At 43.8% G+C, this 17,311-nt stretch overlaps 1 protein-coding gene across 1 annotated transcript; it reads left to right on the top strand.

Moving 5' to 3' along the window:
- Window positions 1-4,555: 4,555 nt before the first annotated feature.
- On the top strand, window positions 4,556-16,690 carry CRYBA1 (crystallin beta A1). The gene is made up of 6 exons (XM_001368792.4): window positions 4,556-4,667; window positions 6,918-6,982; window positions 10,128-10,246; window positions 14,603-14,744; window positions 15,471-15,613; window positions 16,377-16,690. The coding sequence occupies exons 1-6, from the start codon at window positions 4,637-4,639 to the stop codon at window positions 16,522-16,524; spliced, it is 648 nt and encodes a 215-aa protein (XP_001368829.2). The 5' UTR covers window positions 4,556-4,636; the 3' UTR covers window positions 16,525-16,690.
- The last annotated feature ends 621 nt before the right edge of the window (window positions 16,691-17,311 follow it).

Here is a 17,311-nt window from a genome sequence, read left to right on the forward strand (position 1 = left end):
GCACTCTATCCACTGCATCACCTATCTGCCCTAGTAGGACTTAGTAGGACTTCAAAAATAGTTTCGACCTCATAGACCACCTGAGAGGGCGATCTCAGACCCCAGACCAAACTTGGAGCACTATTGACCTAAACCACTGAGATAAGTGCCACACATTCAGCACGCATGAGAGACAGTACTCGAACCCAGGACTTTCTTCCTGGGGGCCAACTCTCTCTCCACTAGGCTACCCATGATTTGTTCTAATAAATAGAATAACAATGGAACTTTTTTTTATTTTTCATTTTTAATAAAAAAAAAAGTATCTATTTATTTCTCCAGGGCCATGTCAAGAGCAAGGGAGGTAGGGTCACGGTCGTCAGTGTGGGGGGACTGGGGAGAGGCTTAACACTGTGGGAGGACAAATACAGAAGATGTATTAAAGTAGTGTGTGCAGTAACAGACTCTAGAAGAGCTCCTTGATCTAATCATCCCTAAAGAACTGGAAATCCTCGTGAAACTCCCCCAGTTCTAATGAGAAAGAGGGAGGCAGGAGGGAAAGCAAAGACCCCTGGATGGGCTCCTAATATTTTCACTGAATAAATTTTAAACGACATCAGTCTTTATTATATTAACAAGCCCCATGTGACTTCAAGCCCCCCAATAAAAGCACAAGTAAAGCTGGCCTCGAAAAATGCTGCCATTTTTCTCCCCTGAAGATCCCTGGTGGAGACAGTCTCTGCTCTCATCCCTGCTCATCATCTCATCTCATCTCATCCCTGCTCATCATCCCATCTCATCATCTGCTCTCATCGACTTTAAAATGGGAAAGGATCTTTGGAGATCATTTAGGTCGGGGAGTCTTATCCTTTTGGGGGGTCTCGGATCCCTGGCCAAACCTGTGAACCCCTTCTCAGAAGTGTGTGTGGTTTCTTTAAACCCATATCTTCAGTCTTTGTATTGGTTCCAAAGCAGAAAATATTGGTAAAGGCTAGGCAATGGGAGTTAAGTGACTTGCTCAAGGTCACACAATTAGGAAATATCTGAGACCAGATTAGAACCATGTTTTTAATTTTTTAAATTTCTGGTAGGAGTTTGTTTTCTATTTTAAAAATTATTTTTAAATTATTATTTTTAAAATTAATTAATTTAGAATATTTTCCCAAGGTGACATGATTTGTGTTCTTTCCCTCTCCCTGTTTTATTTTTTTTTAAACCCTTACCTTCCTGCTTGGAGTCAATACTAGGTATAGGTTCTAAGGCAGAAGAGTGGTAAGGGCTAGGCAATGGGGGTTAAGTGACTTGCCCAGGGTCATACAACTAGGAAATCGATGAAATCAGATCAGAATCATGTTTTTACTTTTCTGGTATGAGTTTATTTTCTATTTTAAAATATAATTCTATATAATAAAATATAATTAAAATATAAAAATTAAAAATTAAATATAAAATTTTATTTTTAAAATTATTTTTAAATTATTACTTTTTAAATTAATTAACTTAGAATATTTTCCCAAGGTGACATGATTCATGTTCTTTCCCTCTCCCAGAATCCTGTTTTTAAAGAACGGAAGGGCATGGAAATTTTCAGTCAGAAGTTAGGGGAAATAGAGATGAGATGTTTTTTATCCCCTTCCAAGTTCACAAACCCCTTGAAATTTAACCTTTGACCCCTTGAGGATGCCTAGACCCCAAGTTAAAGCCCCCTGATCTAGTCCAACCTCTTAATTTTACAGATGAAGCAGTTGAGGCAGAGCAAAGTCAAGGGTCCAATTTCATGGGGGTCTATGAACTTGGGTGGGGAAAAAAACCTCACATCATTGCTTTCCCCAACGTTGGGCTTCCCTTATAATCTTCATTTTATTTTGTATACTTGGAACATTATTCTGAGAAGAAACATTCTACTTCAATGGGCTGCCAAAGAGTTAGAGAATAGGCTTCGGAATTCACCAGTGCCTGCAGTGCTGAAGGAGTTCAAGATGAACCCCTGATCTAGTCCAGCTCCCTCATTTGAGGAGAAGGAAACTACCAAGATGGGGTGGGGTGTTTGGGGGAAAGGAAGGGACTAATCTGAAGCCTCGGAGCCTCATAGGGGTCAAGAGTGAAGCACAGCTCTCTTCTAATGCCCTGCCTTCTAGAAGTTTACAGTCTAATTGGAGATAAGGTAGGGTGTGTGTCCTCCAAACTGAATGTATGCAGAATCTGGGGAGAAAGGATTCTAGAACTATATGCCTAAGAGCTGGAAGGGACCTTAGAGATGACTGAGTCATGGGATTGTAAACCTAAGCTATGGAGGGAACCTTAAAAGTTATTGAGGGGGCACTTGGGTGGCTCAGTGGATAGAGTCAGACCTAGAGATGGGAGGTCCTGGGTTCAAATTTAGCCTCAGATACTTCCTAGCAGGTCTCTTAACCTCCATTGCCTAGCCTTGCTGCTCTTCTGCCTTGGATAATTCTAAGATGGAAGGGGAGGGTTTAAAAAAAGCCATTGAGTATAACTCTCCCATTTTGTAGATGAGAAATCTGAGACCCACAGAAATGGCATGACAATCAATGTCACATAGATGATAGGTGTCAGAGATGGGATTTGAACTCAGGGCTTCTGACTCCAGAGCCAGAGCTCTTTCCACTCTGGCTGGCCTGTGTTCCTTGGTAAAGGAGGAGGAATGACAAGAATGACAAACAATCTTAGATATTTTCCCCAGTGTGCTGAGGAGACACCGATGACTCCCAGGTGAGAGTAGAGCATCCCAAGGAGAGCAGAGTCAGAGCTGCTGGTCCTTCATGGGAAGTTAGAGGAAGGGAAGGCAGAGAAGGAGAGTGTCTGGCTGAAGAGAGGAGCAACTCCTGAAAAAAAGATGCCACTGCTACAAGGGAGGGACACAGTTGGGAAGAAAAAGGGAAATCAGACCAGATTGCACAGGTCTGGGTGGGAGTCTAGTTGCACCACTTCCTTGCTTGTGTGACTGGGCAGAAAACTGCCTCTTGGTGGCCCGGGGCTCCTCAACCAAAAAAGGAGGGGAATGGGCCAGCTGCCCCTCAGGTCCCTTTCACCTCAGATAAGTCTATGATCTGTTATATTAAGCAGCCTTTCTTTGGGGCTTTAAGATATCAGTAGAATGTCGTCCTTGTGAGGTCAGGGGCTGTTTGATTTTGTCTGTGATCCCAACCTTAGCACAGGAGGGAAAGAAGGGAAGAGATAGAGGGGTGGGAGGAGGAAAAGAGACAGAGACAGAGAAAGAAAGGGAGAGAGAAGAGAAAGATGAGAAAGAGAGGTTCTTCTAGGGAGTGGCAGGGACAGACATAGAGAAACAAAGATGGAGAGAAAAAGGGACAGAGATAGAAAGAGACAGTCAGAGAGAGAGAAAGAGACAGAAAGTGAAATAGAGAGGAGAGAAAGAGGGAGAGGGAGAAGTTGTTCTAGGGGGGAAGAGGGAGAGGGAGACAGAGAGACAGAGAGATAGAGAAGGGGAGGGAGAAAGAGGAGGATGAGTTCTAGGGAGGGAGAGAGAGGGGAAAAAGAATGGAAACCAGAAATCTGGAGATTGAGGGTTCAAGTTGTACCTGTGACATATACTAGAGGTGGCAGAGAAAGTGGAGCTCCACACCGGCAGAAAGAGCTCCTCCTTTTTCTCTCTGCTGGCTCCCAGGCTTTTGATCCCTCGGGGACGCATCCACTGACCAAGCAGCATGGACTAAGCTCCCCTTAGATGAGGTGTTGGGCAATGATGGAGAAAAGAAGACAAGAACGAGGCAGTCCCTGCCTTTGCCCCCACCCATCGCCCCAGAGCTGGCATTCCTTGAGGAGACAGGATGCAGAGGGCTAGGCGAAGGGCTGGGAATAGGCTCCCAGAATTCAGCAGCCCCGGAGCCCCTGTTCCCTCCGCTCTGTGCAGAGGGTGCCAGCACAGACGCTGCTCTCTGGGGCTCCTCTCACCCACCACCCGGACCACAGAACCCGCCTGGGCTGGGCATGGAGGCCCTAAAGAGGAAGCCGACGTGGGCATCAGAACATGCCAGGGAGGGGTCTCCCTTTGGTCTCCTTATTCCCATACCTGGTCCTCTCCCACACCAGTCCTCTCATTCACTAAAGGAATTTCCCCTGAGACAAAAACCGTTGTCTGGGCCCCTTGGGCTGTAGGTGGAGGGGCTGGGGATAGGGATGGGGATGGCGGCCGGGGTCCTGGACCTTCGGAGGACTGGGGGTCGTGGGGGGTGCGGAGGGATTCCCTAGGGAGGGCGGAGAGCTTCGATCAGTCAAGGCAGCTGCTCAGGGAAACAGGGCAACTGCCGTCTGGAATCAGGAGGAAGGACCTTCAGTTATCCAAACTCTAAGCAGGTAGATGAGGCACCTGGGGCGCCGTACCTCCTCCCATCGGCCCCTGAAGTTAAGGCGCGGGCGGAAGAGAGAGCCCCAACCCCCACTAAAAGGTCCCCCGTCCAGCAGACCCGTGGCCACAGACAGCCGCGGTGGCCAGGAATGTCTAATTCCCTTTAAACAAAAACCCAGACGGTCGTGGCCCAGGCGCTGAGCTGCCCAAAGCTCCGGGGATCATGGAGAGATCAAGGCAGAGAAAGCATTGTGCTGACGAGCTAGGGAGGCTGCTGGCCGCTGGGGCCCTTATATAAAGGGTGCTTGGGACTGGAGCGGGCACCAGATGGAGACCCAGGCTGTCCAGAGGGAGCTCGGTGAGTGGGGCGAGCTGGGCCCCTCTTACCCATTCCTACCCCCAGCTCTCCGGGCTTGGGGCTGTCGCTACCTGCTTATTGGGGGGACGTTGGAGTCCTAAACATTGGGGGGGTCCTCAGGGGCCCTGGAAGGAGGGGGTCCCAGCTACTGCCCGAATAGCCCCCAGAGACCTGGAGAAATCTTCCCAAAGCGTGGAGCGGGGATTGTGGACGCTTGGGGGCAACAGCGGGGGAGCAGGAGTGGCTACCAGAATATTTGGTGCGGCCGCTCCAGGCTTCGAGTTTGGGGTTCCCTGGGTCAATGCGTTTCTCTGTATGTAATCTGCTCCTTCGAGCCTCGTAGCGCTAGCCTTGCCTAGCCCTTGCCGCTCTTCTGCCTTGGAACCAATCCATGATATTGATTCTAAGAGGGAAGGGAAGGGTTTTGAAAAATAAAAATAAATAAAACGCAGAGCCCCACAAAGCAAGCAAATGGGGGGCTGCAGGCTTCGTAGGGAAGGTGTCCCCTTCTGAGGCTCCCCCTCCCTTCATCCTAGCACGGGCTCAGCTGGTCAGCTTGGGTCACTGGTAGGAGGCAGCCGCTCCCTTGGGCCACACCTGGCCTCTCCGGGCTAGGCTTCACTGCCCTGGGCAGCTCTGCCCTGGGGGCGAGAGGATTCTTTCTCTCCCCCCCCCCTTCAGTTGAGCCCAAACCGGAAAGTTTCAAAAGGAAATTTACCTGGAAACTACCCTAAAAAAACACCCAGAAAAAATTAGCCACCTCAGGGAGCTCTTAACTCCAGGGGGACCTAGCGGAAATGCTTTACCGGTCAGTCGGTCAACAAACGTTTGTTAACTGCCCACTCTGTGCCGGGCTGTGAGGAGCCAAAGGAAGACCCTAGGGTCCCTGTCCTCAAGGAGCTCCCTGTCGAATGGCCGGAAGGGGGGGAGGGGGAGGAGGGAGGGGGGAGGGAGGGACATCGTGCAAACCGAGAGATTACTCTGTAGACAGAAAAATGGGAAGGGAATCTCAGAGGGAGGGTCCTAGCAGTAAGATGGCCCTAGAACAGAAGCCATGGAGGGGTGAGACAGGTGAGCATTCCAGGGATGGGGGAACAGCCAGGGCAAAAACATGGAGGTGGGAGATGAGTGGGAAGGCACTACATGGGCAAGTTCATGGTGTATGGATCAGCCAACCCCAATGACTACTTCTAAAATGGCAGCATGGGCGATTCCAGATTTAGAGTCAGGAGAAACTAGGTTGAAAATCCTGGCTTTGACAATTATTATCTGTGTGGCTTCAGCTAAGTTACTTAACCTTTTTGAAACTTCAGTTTCCTCCTCTGCAAATGAAGGATTTGGACTGGGTGGTTGTGAAGTTCCTTCCAATTCTAAATTATTGAATGCAGTATTATTATCTACTATTTAGATTATTCTCTTCTCTGGGCCTCAGTTTCCTTTTCTGCAAATCCAGAGTCCTTCCCAATATGCAGCCCAACCTGAAGTCTAGCAAGGAGGCTAGAGTCACTGTCTTCAAGAGCAGGTGTCAAATTATGTTTTCTGTATTAGCCAGTATCTCCAAATAGAGAGAGCAATGGAGTCAAAGTCAAGGAAACCTAAATTATTGAATATAGTATTATTATCTACTATTTAGATTATTCTCTTCTCTGAGCCTCAGTTTCCTTTTCTGCAAATCCAGGAGCTTGCAGTAGATGATCTAGAAGGTCCTTCCCAAAATGCAGCCCAATCTGAAGTCTAGCAAGTCTGAGACCAGATCTGAACCCAGGACTTCCCATCCCTAGGTCTGGCTCTACCCACTGAGCCATCCAGCTGCCCCCCCCCCCCTTAATGGTAATATTATCTTCATCCTACAGATGTGGGAAGCAGGCCCAGAGAAGTGAATTGAGCCCAGGTTCCTCCAGACACCAAGTCCAGCACTCTTACTCCTTGGGCACGCTGCCTCTAGAGTAGACAGGGCACTGGGCTCTACCTGCAGCCATCCATCCCTTCATCCTTAAAATGAGTGGGCTGGAGCACCTCTCTTAGCTCTCAGTTTTGTATGTCGGACTCTCCTGTTTCATCTGAGGCTGAGAATGTAACCGTAGGAAGTCTGTCTCTGCTCATAGAGACTTTTGTCTTCTTTGGGGAGAGATTTGGGAGATGGAGAAACAGAGACCCACTTGAATGGCTGATGGAGCTATGGGCTTCCAAGGGAGGACCCCACTTGTCTTGTGGCAGGACCCCAGAAGTGACATTTTCTTTCTCTTGCAGAAACTGTGCCAGCTGCTAGGATGGCTCAGACAAACCCTATGCCTGGGCCCCTAGGGCCATGGAAGGTAAGCCTGTCAGATGGAAAACCAGGGCATGGATCCTTGACCACTTGGGAGAAAGGACATGATGGGAGGCGAGTCTCAGAGGGATTAGGGTGCCAGGTGCCAGGGCCCAGAGTGAATCAGTTAATGCCGCTGAGCTGTTACAACTGATAAGATTTTTAAATTTAATTTTGTAATTTTTTAAAACAACTGATAAATTTTTAAAAATTTACTTTTAAAATTTTTACTTAATTAATTAAGAATATTTTTCCATGGTTACATGATTCATGTTCTTTCCCTCCCCACTTCCCTCCCCCCTCCCATATCCAACATGCAATTCAACTGGGTTTTACAAGTATCATTGATCAAGACCTATTTCCATAGTATTAATATTTGCAATAGAGTGATCATTAAATTTTTTTAAACAACTGATACAAAATTTTTAAATTTTACTTTATTTTTAAATTTGTTTTTTAAAACAACTGATAATTTAAAAATTTTTACTTTTTAAAAATTTGTTTTTTAAAACAACTGATAATTTTTTAAATTTTACTTTATTTTTAAATTTTATTTTTAAAACAACTGATAATTTTAAAAATTTTACTTTTTAAAAATTTGTTTTTAAAACAACTGATAATTTTTTAAATTTTAATTTATTTTTAAATTATAAAAATCTTTAATTAATTAATTTAGAATTTTTTTCATGGTTTCATGATTCATTTTCTTTCCATTCCCTCCTCTTTCTCCTCTTCCATAGCTAACTCAAGATCCCACTGGGTTTTACAAGTATCATTGATCAAGACCTATTTCCATAGTATTAATATTTGCAATAGAGTGATCATTAAATTTTTTTAAACAACTGATACAAAATTTTTAAATTTTACTTTATTTTTAAATTTGTTTTTTAAAACAACTGATAATTTTTAAAATTTTTCTTTATTTTTAAATTTTATTTTTAAAACAACTGATAATTTTTTTAAATTTTACTTTTTTAAATTTGTTTTTCAAAACAACTGATAATTTTTTTAAATTTTACTTTATTTTTAAATTATAAAAAATCTTTAATTAATTAATTTAGAATTTTTTTCATGGTTTCATGATTCATTTTCTTTCCATTCCCTCCTCCTTCTCCTCTTCCATAGCTAACTCAATATTCCACTGGGTTTTACAAGTATCATTGATCAAGACCTATTTCCATAGTATTAATATTTGCCATCGCATAATCATTAAATTTTTTAAAAACTGATACAATTTTTTAAAATTTTACTTTATTTTTTAAATTTATTTTTTAATGATAAAATTTGATTGTCAACCATAGAGCTAAAAAAAATTTGTGTACCCCAAGCAAAGCTTTAACCCTCAGGTTGACCCCAGTTGCTATCTTTTGGACCTTCTGTGAAATTCAGAGGATTTATAACAAAATAAATCCATCCATGCCAAGGAGAGTTTCCCGGCTTTCAAGGGGATGTGTTTTTTAGAGAGTAACATTAAAGAATGTCTCTCCTTGGGCCACTCTGGCTGGTTCCTTACCCTATCAACAGCTAATTCTATCAGAGCTGTCCCAATGTCAGCCCATGGATGTGTGTGAGGCAAGAGGGAGGAGAAAGGGGAGGAATTTTCTGCTGATTTCAAAAGGAAAAGACATCCATGAGAGAATCATGAAGGGTGGAGGGGGATGACGTGTTGGTACAGCATTGGGATGAGTTATCTTAGAAAAGAAAATATACTGAAAACAACACCAATCAGAGCCCCCATGGAGGTTTTTATCCAAACCAGATTGGGAAGAGCTATACTTAAATTAATTGAACTTCTGGGACATTTTCCCTCCAAACTGTTAAAATCAACTTCAATGCAATTCAGAGATGACATTGATGTCCACAGCATCATAGATCCAGAGCTGGAGGGGTCTTGAGAAGTCATGAAGTCCAACAGAAAAGCTCACACTAATAAGTGTCTGTGGCAGGATTTGAATCCAGGTTTGATTCCAAGGCCATAGTTCTATATACTATATTATGTGCAAATTATTCAATTATGCCATATTATTACTGATATTATATTATTATGACTGAAATGAACAAAATCTATACAGGAGAAATAAGAAAGAATGAACAGACGAAAGGCACTGGGGTTAAGAGAGGTTGGGGAAGGCTTCCTGTAGGAGGCAGGATTTTAGGAACCACTTGTTGGCTTTGGGAGTGAGGGAGGGAAAGGGAAGGGAAAGAAAATAAATCATGGAAACATGGAAAAATATTTAAGAAATAAATTAAAAAAAAAAAAAGAATTTTAGTTGGGGCTTAAAGGGAGTTGGGAAGTCATAGACAAGGTAATATAAGGAAGGAACCAGCACCAACAACCAAAATGATTAGAGAATGCTTTGCCTAGGGGGTAGTTGAGTGGTTCAATGGATTGAGAGCCAGGCCTAGAGATGGAAGGTCCTGGGTTCAAATCTGACCTCAGTCACTTCCTAGCAAGTCACTTCATCCTTTACTGCTCTTCTGCCTTGGAACCAATACACAGTATTGATTCTAAGATGGAAAGTAAGAGTTAAAAAAAAAAGATGAGGAATTTTTAAATCATATTTTCATTTATTTCATCCAATGGACAATAGAGAGCTACAGAAGATTTTTGAGTAGGGAAGAGTGTAGAGGTGAAGTTGTAAAGGCACTGATTTCCAAGACTTCAATAACTAGGCTGACACTGGAGAGAGTCCACATAGTTGGCCCAGAAATGGGTTAAGAATCTCATCTCTCCCTTCCCAAGTTGCTTTCCTTCTAATTGAGTCTCTGCTCTTATTGCCACTGATGTCAGTGAGCATCTCCACTTTAAATACTCTCTCTAAGTCTATCAAGGAATCTGGCTGCATGACCCACTTGCCAGGGAGTGTTTTTTCAAACCATGTCCTTGTTCATCAGGGAACCATCACTCGATAAAAATAAAGGCGTCTAAAACTTTCTGAACTCCCATGGGGTATGTCTATACTTGGTTAAAAATCAAACAAACCAACAAAAAAAAAACCCAACCTGACCACCAAAATCTTTCCTCATGGTGCCTGGGAGCACAAGGTCAAAGAAAGAGAGCCAGGACAAACTCTTGGCCTCTGCTCCCTCTCTTGCTTCGTTTCCCCCTTGATGGATGTCCTCCTTCCCATCCCCACTCCATTCTGTCACAGGTAACCATCTATGACCAGGAGAACTTCCAAGGCAAGAGGATGGAGTTCACGGGCCCCTGCCCCAATGTCTCCGAGTGCAGCTTTGACAACGTGAGGTCCCTGAAGGTGGAATGTGGCGCGTGAGTATCCAGAAGCCCCCCTGCCAAATGGCTTCCTGAATGGATCCAGAGCCATAACCAACCCAAACGGCACTCTCTCTAGACAAATCTAATGGAGTAGAGCAATGGAGGGGCCGATGGTACCATTACTTTGTGGGAAGGGGCTCTCCATCTCTTTGACAATCTCGTTATCAAGGTTGCACCCCCAGGATAGCACCTCCCTTCCAGGATTGGTATGGGGATCAGATGAGATATTCTTTGTAAAAGGCTCAGCACAGTACCTGGCACATAGTAGATGCTTAATGAATACTTTGGTTTCTAGTAGGTCGAGTTTTGGACTCTGAGTCAGGAAGTCCTGCATTCAAATACATTAGTAGCCAAGTGACCTATTTAATTTCTCTGGATCTCAGTTTCCTCATCTGTAAAATGAAGGGACTGAACTTGGCTAATCTCTTATTTTTTATTAATTATTTTATTTAGAATATTTTTCCATGGCTACATGATTCATGTTCTTTCCCCCCACCCTTCCTGAGGTGACAAACAATTCCACTGGGTTATACATGCATCATAGTTCAAAACTTATTTCCATATTATTATTGATTGATCTTTTAGATCCCTTCTAATTTTTTAATGCAATGAGAGAGAGAGACAGAGAGAGAGTGAAAGAGAGAGAGAGAGAGAGAGAGAGAGAGAGAGAGAGAGAGAGAGAGAGAGAGAGAGGACAGACAGACAGAGAGAGAGGGAGGGAGGGAGACAGAGACAGAGAGACAGAAAGGGGGAGAGAGAAAGAGGGAGGAAGAGAGATAGAGGGAGAGAGAAACAGGGAGAGAAAGATAGAGACAGAGGGAAGGAGGGAGAGAGAAAGGAAGAGAAAGAGGGAGAGAGATGGAGAGTGAAAAAAGAGGGAGGGAGAGAAAAATAAGGAGGGAGGGAGGGAGAGACAGAGACAGAGAGACAGAGAGAGAGACAGACAGAGACAGAGACAGAGAGACAGAAAGGGAGAGAGAGAGAAAGAGGGAAGAAGAGAGATAGAGAGAGGGAGAGAAAAACAGGGAGAGAAAGACAGAGACAGAGGGAAGGAGGGAGAGAGAAAGGAAGAGAAAGAGGGAGAGAGATGGAGAGTGAAAAAAGAGGGAGGGAGAGAAAAATAAGGAGGGAGGGAAAGGAAGGGAGGGAGGGAGGGAGAGAGACAGAGACAGAGACAGAGACAGAGACAGAGAGACAGAGAGAGACAGAGACAGAGAGATAAAGAAAGATGTGGGGCACTGTCCCAAGCCATTGACCCAAGACAGACTGCCCCTCTTCTAGTTTTAAATCTATGATCCATCCTTCCAGAAAACTGGAGATGAGGTGTGAGGAACAACAGATCCTGAAAGAGTTAAGCGACTTGCCCAGGGTGCTACAACTATTAAGTGTCTGAGGTAGTAGAATTTAAATTCAGGTCTATCCTGATTCCAAGTCCAGAGAGCTCCATCCATGCTGTGTCACCTAGATAACAATTAAGTTGGTGAACCTTTTCTCAATTCCAGTGCCCAGAGGGTAAATTCAAGTTGTTTGTGAGCCCCTGGATTACTGGAGAGAGTTGAGGGAGAAAGTGCTGGACAGAGGGGCAGGGCATGCAAAAATTGTTCTTGGGTGCTGGGAAGAGGGGGAACAGAGCAACTCCCCCAGTGCTGGCCCTGTACATGTGCCATGTCTTCACCAATGCTGATCTATGATAACCACCGCAGGGAGGCAGTGTAGAAGCATATACTCTCTAGGAAGAAGTTCATCCCTCTGGATGTTGTTGCCCTGAGCCAAAGCCCTATTTTTCTCCTCCTAGTTTTGTCTCCAGGTGAGGTCCTTCAAGAGGAGTGCCAACCTAGAGAGAAAAGGAAGTGTGGTTTCCACCAAGAAATGTCAACTTTCAGGTCTTAGTAGGGTAATCTGGGCTCATATAGGGGGAGAGGCAGGACAAAGCCCCTTAGCATCTACTGATCCATTGATTTTAAAACACTGGCCTTAAGCAAAAGTCCTCTTCGGATGTCTCACCATGGTGTGGAAGTGATCCTGGGTTCAAGAAGGCTTGACCAGTGAGAAACAACACAACTCTAGCATCAATTAGACCGCCAGTTACGAGTGATGGACCGAAGAATCATCACCAGGTTGACTATTGGGTGGAGATTTTTTGTGTTGGCCTCTAACCAGATTAGCTGTCAGAGACCAACCCTGAGCTAGAGGAGGTTGGCAGAATGTTTATCAGGTCCGCTTAATGCCAGGGACATGAAAGAGCCAAGGGTACCACCTAAGGCTGGGGACACTGCCACCGGACTCGATGGATTACCAAGATGGAGCTCTGTCTGTTGAACCTCTTCTACCTCTCACCCCACAGGTTAGACTCTGTCCTGGGTCCAAAAGCCATCCTACCAGGTCTGAGCTCTTTGTCAAGCCTCCTTCTTGTTGGGAGGTCATAAGCATCCCTAATCCTCTGCCTCAGATCATTCATTCCTGGTTTTCTCCTGGAGACAACTGGCAAAAAGAGACCCTCTACTCTCCCAAGCCAGATAATAACAATAATGAGAATATCTCACATTCGCATAACATTTTAAGGTCTATACAGCAGCATATGTATACACTGTCCTCATGTGATCTTCATGACAACCCTGCAAGGTAAGTGCTATTATTTTACTCATTTTACAGAGGAGAAAACTGAGGCTCAGACACTTAATGAAAGGCCCAGGGTTCCACAGTTTATAAGTGTCTACAGAAGGATTTGAACCCAGATCTTCCTGATTCTAGGTTCTATCCACAACAGCACACTGCAAAAGCAGAACCTCTTTCCCCTGAAAGTCCTCCCATTAATCCAGCCTTACTCATGGGTGAATGTGCCATTTCTGCTCGGGTTTCTAGGGCAGAGAACTTGAGTGCCTCCCCATCCTCTCAAATCTGTTGGTCCAGAAAACCCATTCTTGTTGCCCAAGTCAGAGAAAGCTGGCTGACTTTTCCTGGGCACAGCCTCCACGCCTCAGAACCGTCCACATTAAAATCCCAGATAATCTTCCAGGGCCCTCTTGTGGATAGTCAATCGTTCTGTCCAGACCAGAAAGCACCCTTTTCTTCTATCCTGTCTCCATGCTCTTGGGTGGACAAAAATCATAATCCACTTTGTCATCACACTAGAAAGACTGATAGCCCAGGAAAGGTTGTTGATTGGCTCACCGATTGATGCCAGAATAAGGGAAGCAGGATGGGATGGAAGAGAAAGGAAACAGAGTGTGAGGATAATTAATAATAATAATAATTAACATTTAGATTGCATTGACTATGTGCCAGGAACTATTAGGCTAAATATTTCATTTGATCCTCACAACAATCCTTCAAGGAAGGGGTTGTTATCACCCACATTTTGTAGATGAGGAAACTGAGGCAACCAGAAGTTCCATCACACAGTGTTAGAAGTCAACTCTGAACTTAACTCTTCCTGACTTTGAACCTCGTGCTCTAACCTCATTGGTCATAGAAGCTCAGATATGCGGATCCACTGAGTGGAGAAAAGCCCCAAATTCTTATTGGTTTCCACTAGAGCTCTTGATCTGGGTGATCCAAGGAAATAAGAGCCTGATAACACCTAGAATCTTACTTAGCTCTTCAGACAACTATAGTAATCACCCTGTTTTATGCCATCCTCTACTTTATTAAAGAAAAACAAAATTAGTGACAGCAAAGGGAGGGTGATGGATCCAGATCACAGACAAAGCTGCCAAATTGTGGAACTATGGAGTTCTACATATGAAGTATGGAATTGGAATAAGGAAAAAACTTTAAGATGGATTCTCTTGTTAGATAGTCGATAGACTCTTAGGTATCTGAAATAGCATTAAATTTGGGGTCAAAGGAGTTGAGTTTGACTTCCAACTCAACAACCTACTAGCTATGTGATCTTGGTCATCTTCCTCATGACATTAAACCAAGAGGTCTCCATTTCTTCATCTATTAAAAAAAGAGGGGGCTGGACTAGATGACCTTCAACATCTCTTCCAGATTTAAATCTATGATCTAAATTCTGATCAGATGAAGACCAGCTTTCCAATGAACTCTCAACCCCTTCTCTGAAGAGGGCAGCAACATAAACCCAAAATGGCACCCATTACTCTCCCCATTTGGGTCCTGGTACCATCATGGTGAAGTTGTTACTTAGATCAATCTCAGCTAATGTAGTTTTATATAGACATATATACATAGCACCCATGATGGCAACTACATTCTTAGATGGATAAATTATTGCTTATTCTATGAGGCTCAATATCCAATGGGCACTGCATCCTGGATGGTCCCCTTCGGGGCAATCCTGTAGTGAAGTGAATATCTGTTGCTTTAGTCTCTATGGGCTCTCCACAGGTGGGTTGGTTATGAACACACGAGCTTCTGTGGGCAGCAGTTTGTCCTGGAGAGGGGAGAGTACCCACGTTGGGAAGCCTGGAGTGGCAGCAATGCCTACCACGTTGAGCGTCTCATGTCCTTTCGCCCCATCTGCTCCGCGGTGAGTAGCTTGGAGATTGTGGTCCAAGTGTGAACAAGGGTTGGTGTCGCCATTGTTTCTTTTAGACTTTTCATACAGTGATGGTCCAAGGGAATGGAGGGAGTTTGTGGCTCCTTCTGCTATCATTTATCTTTGCTCTATTAGTGATTTTTCTCAAGGTAGGCTAAGAAAAACAAGTGTAAATGATAGCCAAGCAGATTCCTCGAGAGCACCTTTCACCTTAAATGTTTAAGAACAGATGGCTGAGCTCACTCCGTGGTAAGGAAAAGAGGATGTTCCTCAGACAAATGATTCTCCTTTGCTACCTGTAAAAAAAACATAAAAAAAACAACCTGTACCTTCATCTTGGAACTGATGCCACCCAACTGCCCTCAAGGACCAATCTTGGAGTCGGAAATACCCAAGTTTAGTTCCTGCTTCTAGCGGTCATTTTGAGCAGGTCATCATTTCTCAGTGTTTCTGCTTATCTGAATCAGGAGAGGGAGGGTTTTCCTTACACCAATGAAATCAAAGGATTAGGCTATTCTTAAATAAAATGTTCATTTAAGGATCCATGAAGAACAAATGAAGCCTTCTCTGCTCCCAAATCACATCATTTTAATCAATGAAAGTCTTTTCCAGGCTTATATGTATTTTGACTAGTTTGGGGTTTTTTTTTACAACAAATTGAGGAAAGCAAGACTAGTTTGGGAGCAACTCTCAAGTTCTCCTATTTATGGGTTACAGAACCATAAGGAATCCAAGATTATGATCTTTGAGAAGGAAAACTTTATTGGACGCCAGTGGGAGATCTGCGATGACTACCCTTCCTTGCAGGCCATGGGCTGGTGCAACAATGAAGTTGGTTCCATGAAGATACAGTGTGGAGCGTAAGTGAGAAACGGCATTCAGGGAATGTCACCCTTTGCATTGGGCATCAATAGACATGTCCATGAGGGAGCTCTTTTTTTTAAATTAATTTATCATTTGTGTTTGTTAGGAAATCTTAACTGTATTTGGAAAGGGTGATAGACTAGGTGGGAGTCAAAGGTCTTGGGTTTTAATCCTACCCAGTCCTGACCCTTAAGAACCTTTGTGACCGTTGGACAAATCACTCAAATTTCCTGGGTTTCGGCTTTGTAAGCTAGCAAAATAAAGTTAAATGAGATGATCTTGGAGGCTTTTTACCATTCTCACATCCTCTGAGCCTCAGTCACAAAAGACCTTGATGGGGTTACATTATATTTATATACATTTTTAGCATTAAAGATATCTAAAAATACCTTCAAAAAATCTCTGCCCGAGCACAGAAACACTAAATGTTTTTAATAGTACAGACGTCCTCCCTCCCTGATCAAACCTAAGTTTTAACTTATTAATGGGACTTTTTTGTTGTCATTGAGCTCCCTTCCACATATCATAAACATCTGAGGAGTTTCTAGTCCACATTCTAGCCCCAATACAGAAAAGCATTTTTCTGAAACTATAGGAAGAACGGACACCAAAGTACCCTGAATTGAGAGTGGACTCTGCCGCATGAATTAATTCCACAAAACCAGCTATATTTCACAAATAGGGCTCTACTGGGGTTTCTATTTTATTCTCCGAGTGTTAGATTTATCAGTAACAAGGGGACTGTTTGGGCTTTTCTAGGTGGGTTTGCTACCAATATCCTGGATACCGTGGGTACCAGTACATCTTGGAGTGTGACCATCATGGAGGAGACTATAAGCACTGGAGAGAATGGGGCTCTCACGCCCAGACCTTCCAGATTCAGTCAATCCGCCGTATCCAGCAGTAGATTCTCTGAGACGAGGGAAGCCGCCAGCAGTTTAAACCCATTCTATTACTTACTAGTTTTGAAAAGAATAATGGGTTTCCTTGTACTGCTCCCAAGTCATCACTTTTGATGGCAAACAATGGCTAAAATTCTCAATAAATGTTATTAAAAGAAAAAACAAACACCACGTTGCAGGGCTCAAGCGTTGTAAATGAGCATCAAGGGTGTGTTTCTAAGAAGCAACTAAATTGGTAGGTCAATTGCTGCCTCCACAGGCAAAAGTACCCACGGAAATGGGTCCTACTGCCTCAAGGGGACCCAGGGCAAAGTTTTGGTCGTTAACACCTCTGCAGTGACTCCCAAATGACAGACTGGGCTTCATCCCGATCAGGCTCAAGCACTATCCCTTGACTGCTTTCAAAGCATTTGGAAAACCAAGGTTGAAACACCACCGAAGGATGACCATTACGTCGTAGCAGCATGTTTGAGGAGCATTTTGATTAAAAAAAAAAAAAGGTACTAAGGGAGGCAGATTTTTGTCTCTGGAGTATTTACAGGCCATGGCCAAAATCTGGATTTTGTTCTCAAAAAAATCTGAATGGGCAAGGATAAGTGATGCATTCCTCTTGTGTCTCGTGTGAAAGGATAAAGGAAATGATTTCTTTCCTGGGTTGTTTTTTATAAACCCTTATTAGACTTGTCTTAGAATACTGGATCCAAGTATCAGTTCTAAGGTAGAAGAGTAGTGAGGACTAGGCAATTGGGGCGAAGTGATTTGTCCAAAATCATTCAGCTAGGAAGTATCTGA

The sequence above is a fragment of the Monodelphis domestica genome, chromosome 2, assembly GCF_027887165.1.
Source record: "Monodelphis domestica isolate mMonDom1 chromosome 2, mMonDom1.pri, whole genome shotgun sequence".
Classification (NCBI taxonomy): Eukaryota; Metazoa; Chordata; class Mammalia; order Didelphimorphia; family Didelphidae; genus Monodelphis; species Monodelphis domestica.

Bases quoted from the DNA above. Each gene is read 5' to 3' on its own strand.
- CRYBA1 (XM_001368792.4), top strand. From the start codon at position 4,637: ATGGAGACCCAGGCTGTCCAGAGGGAGCTCG. The intron at 4,668-6,917 runs GTGAGTGGGGCG...TTTCTCTTGCAG, and splicing joins GGCTGTCCAGAGGGAGCTCG to AAACTGTGCCAGCTGCTAGG. The intron at 10,247-14,602 runs GTGAGTATCCAG...GGCTCTCCACAG, and splicing joins CTGAAGGTGGAATGTGGCGC to GTGGGTTGGTTATGAACACA.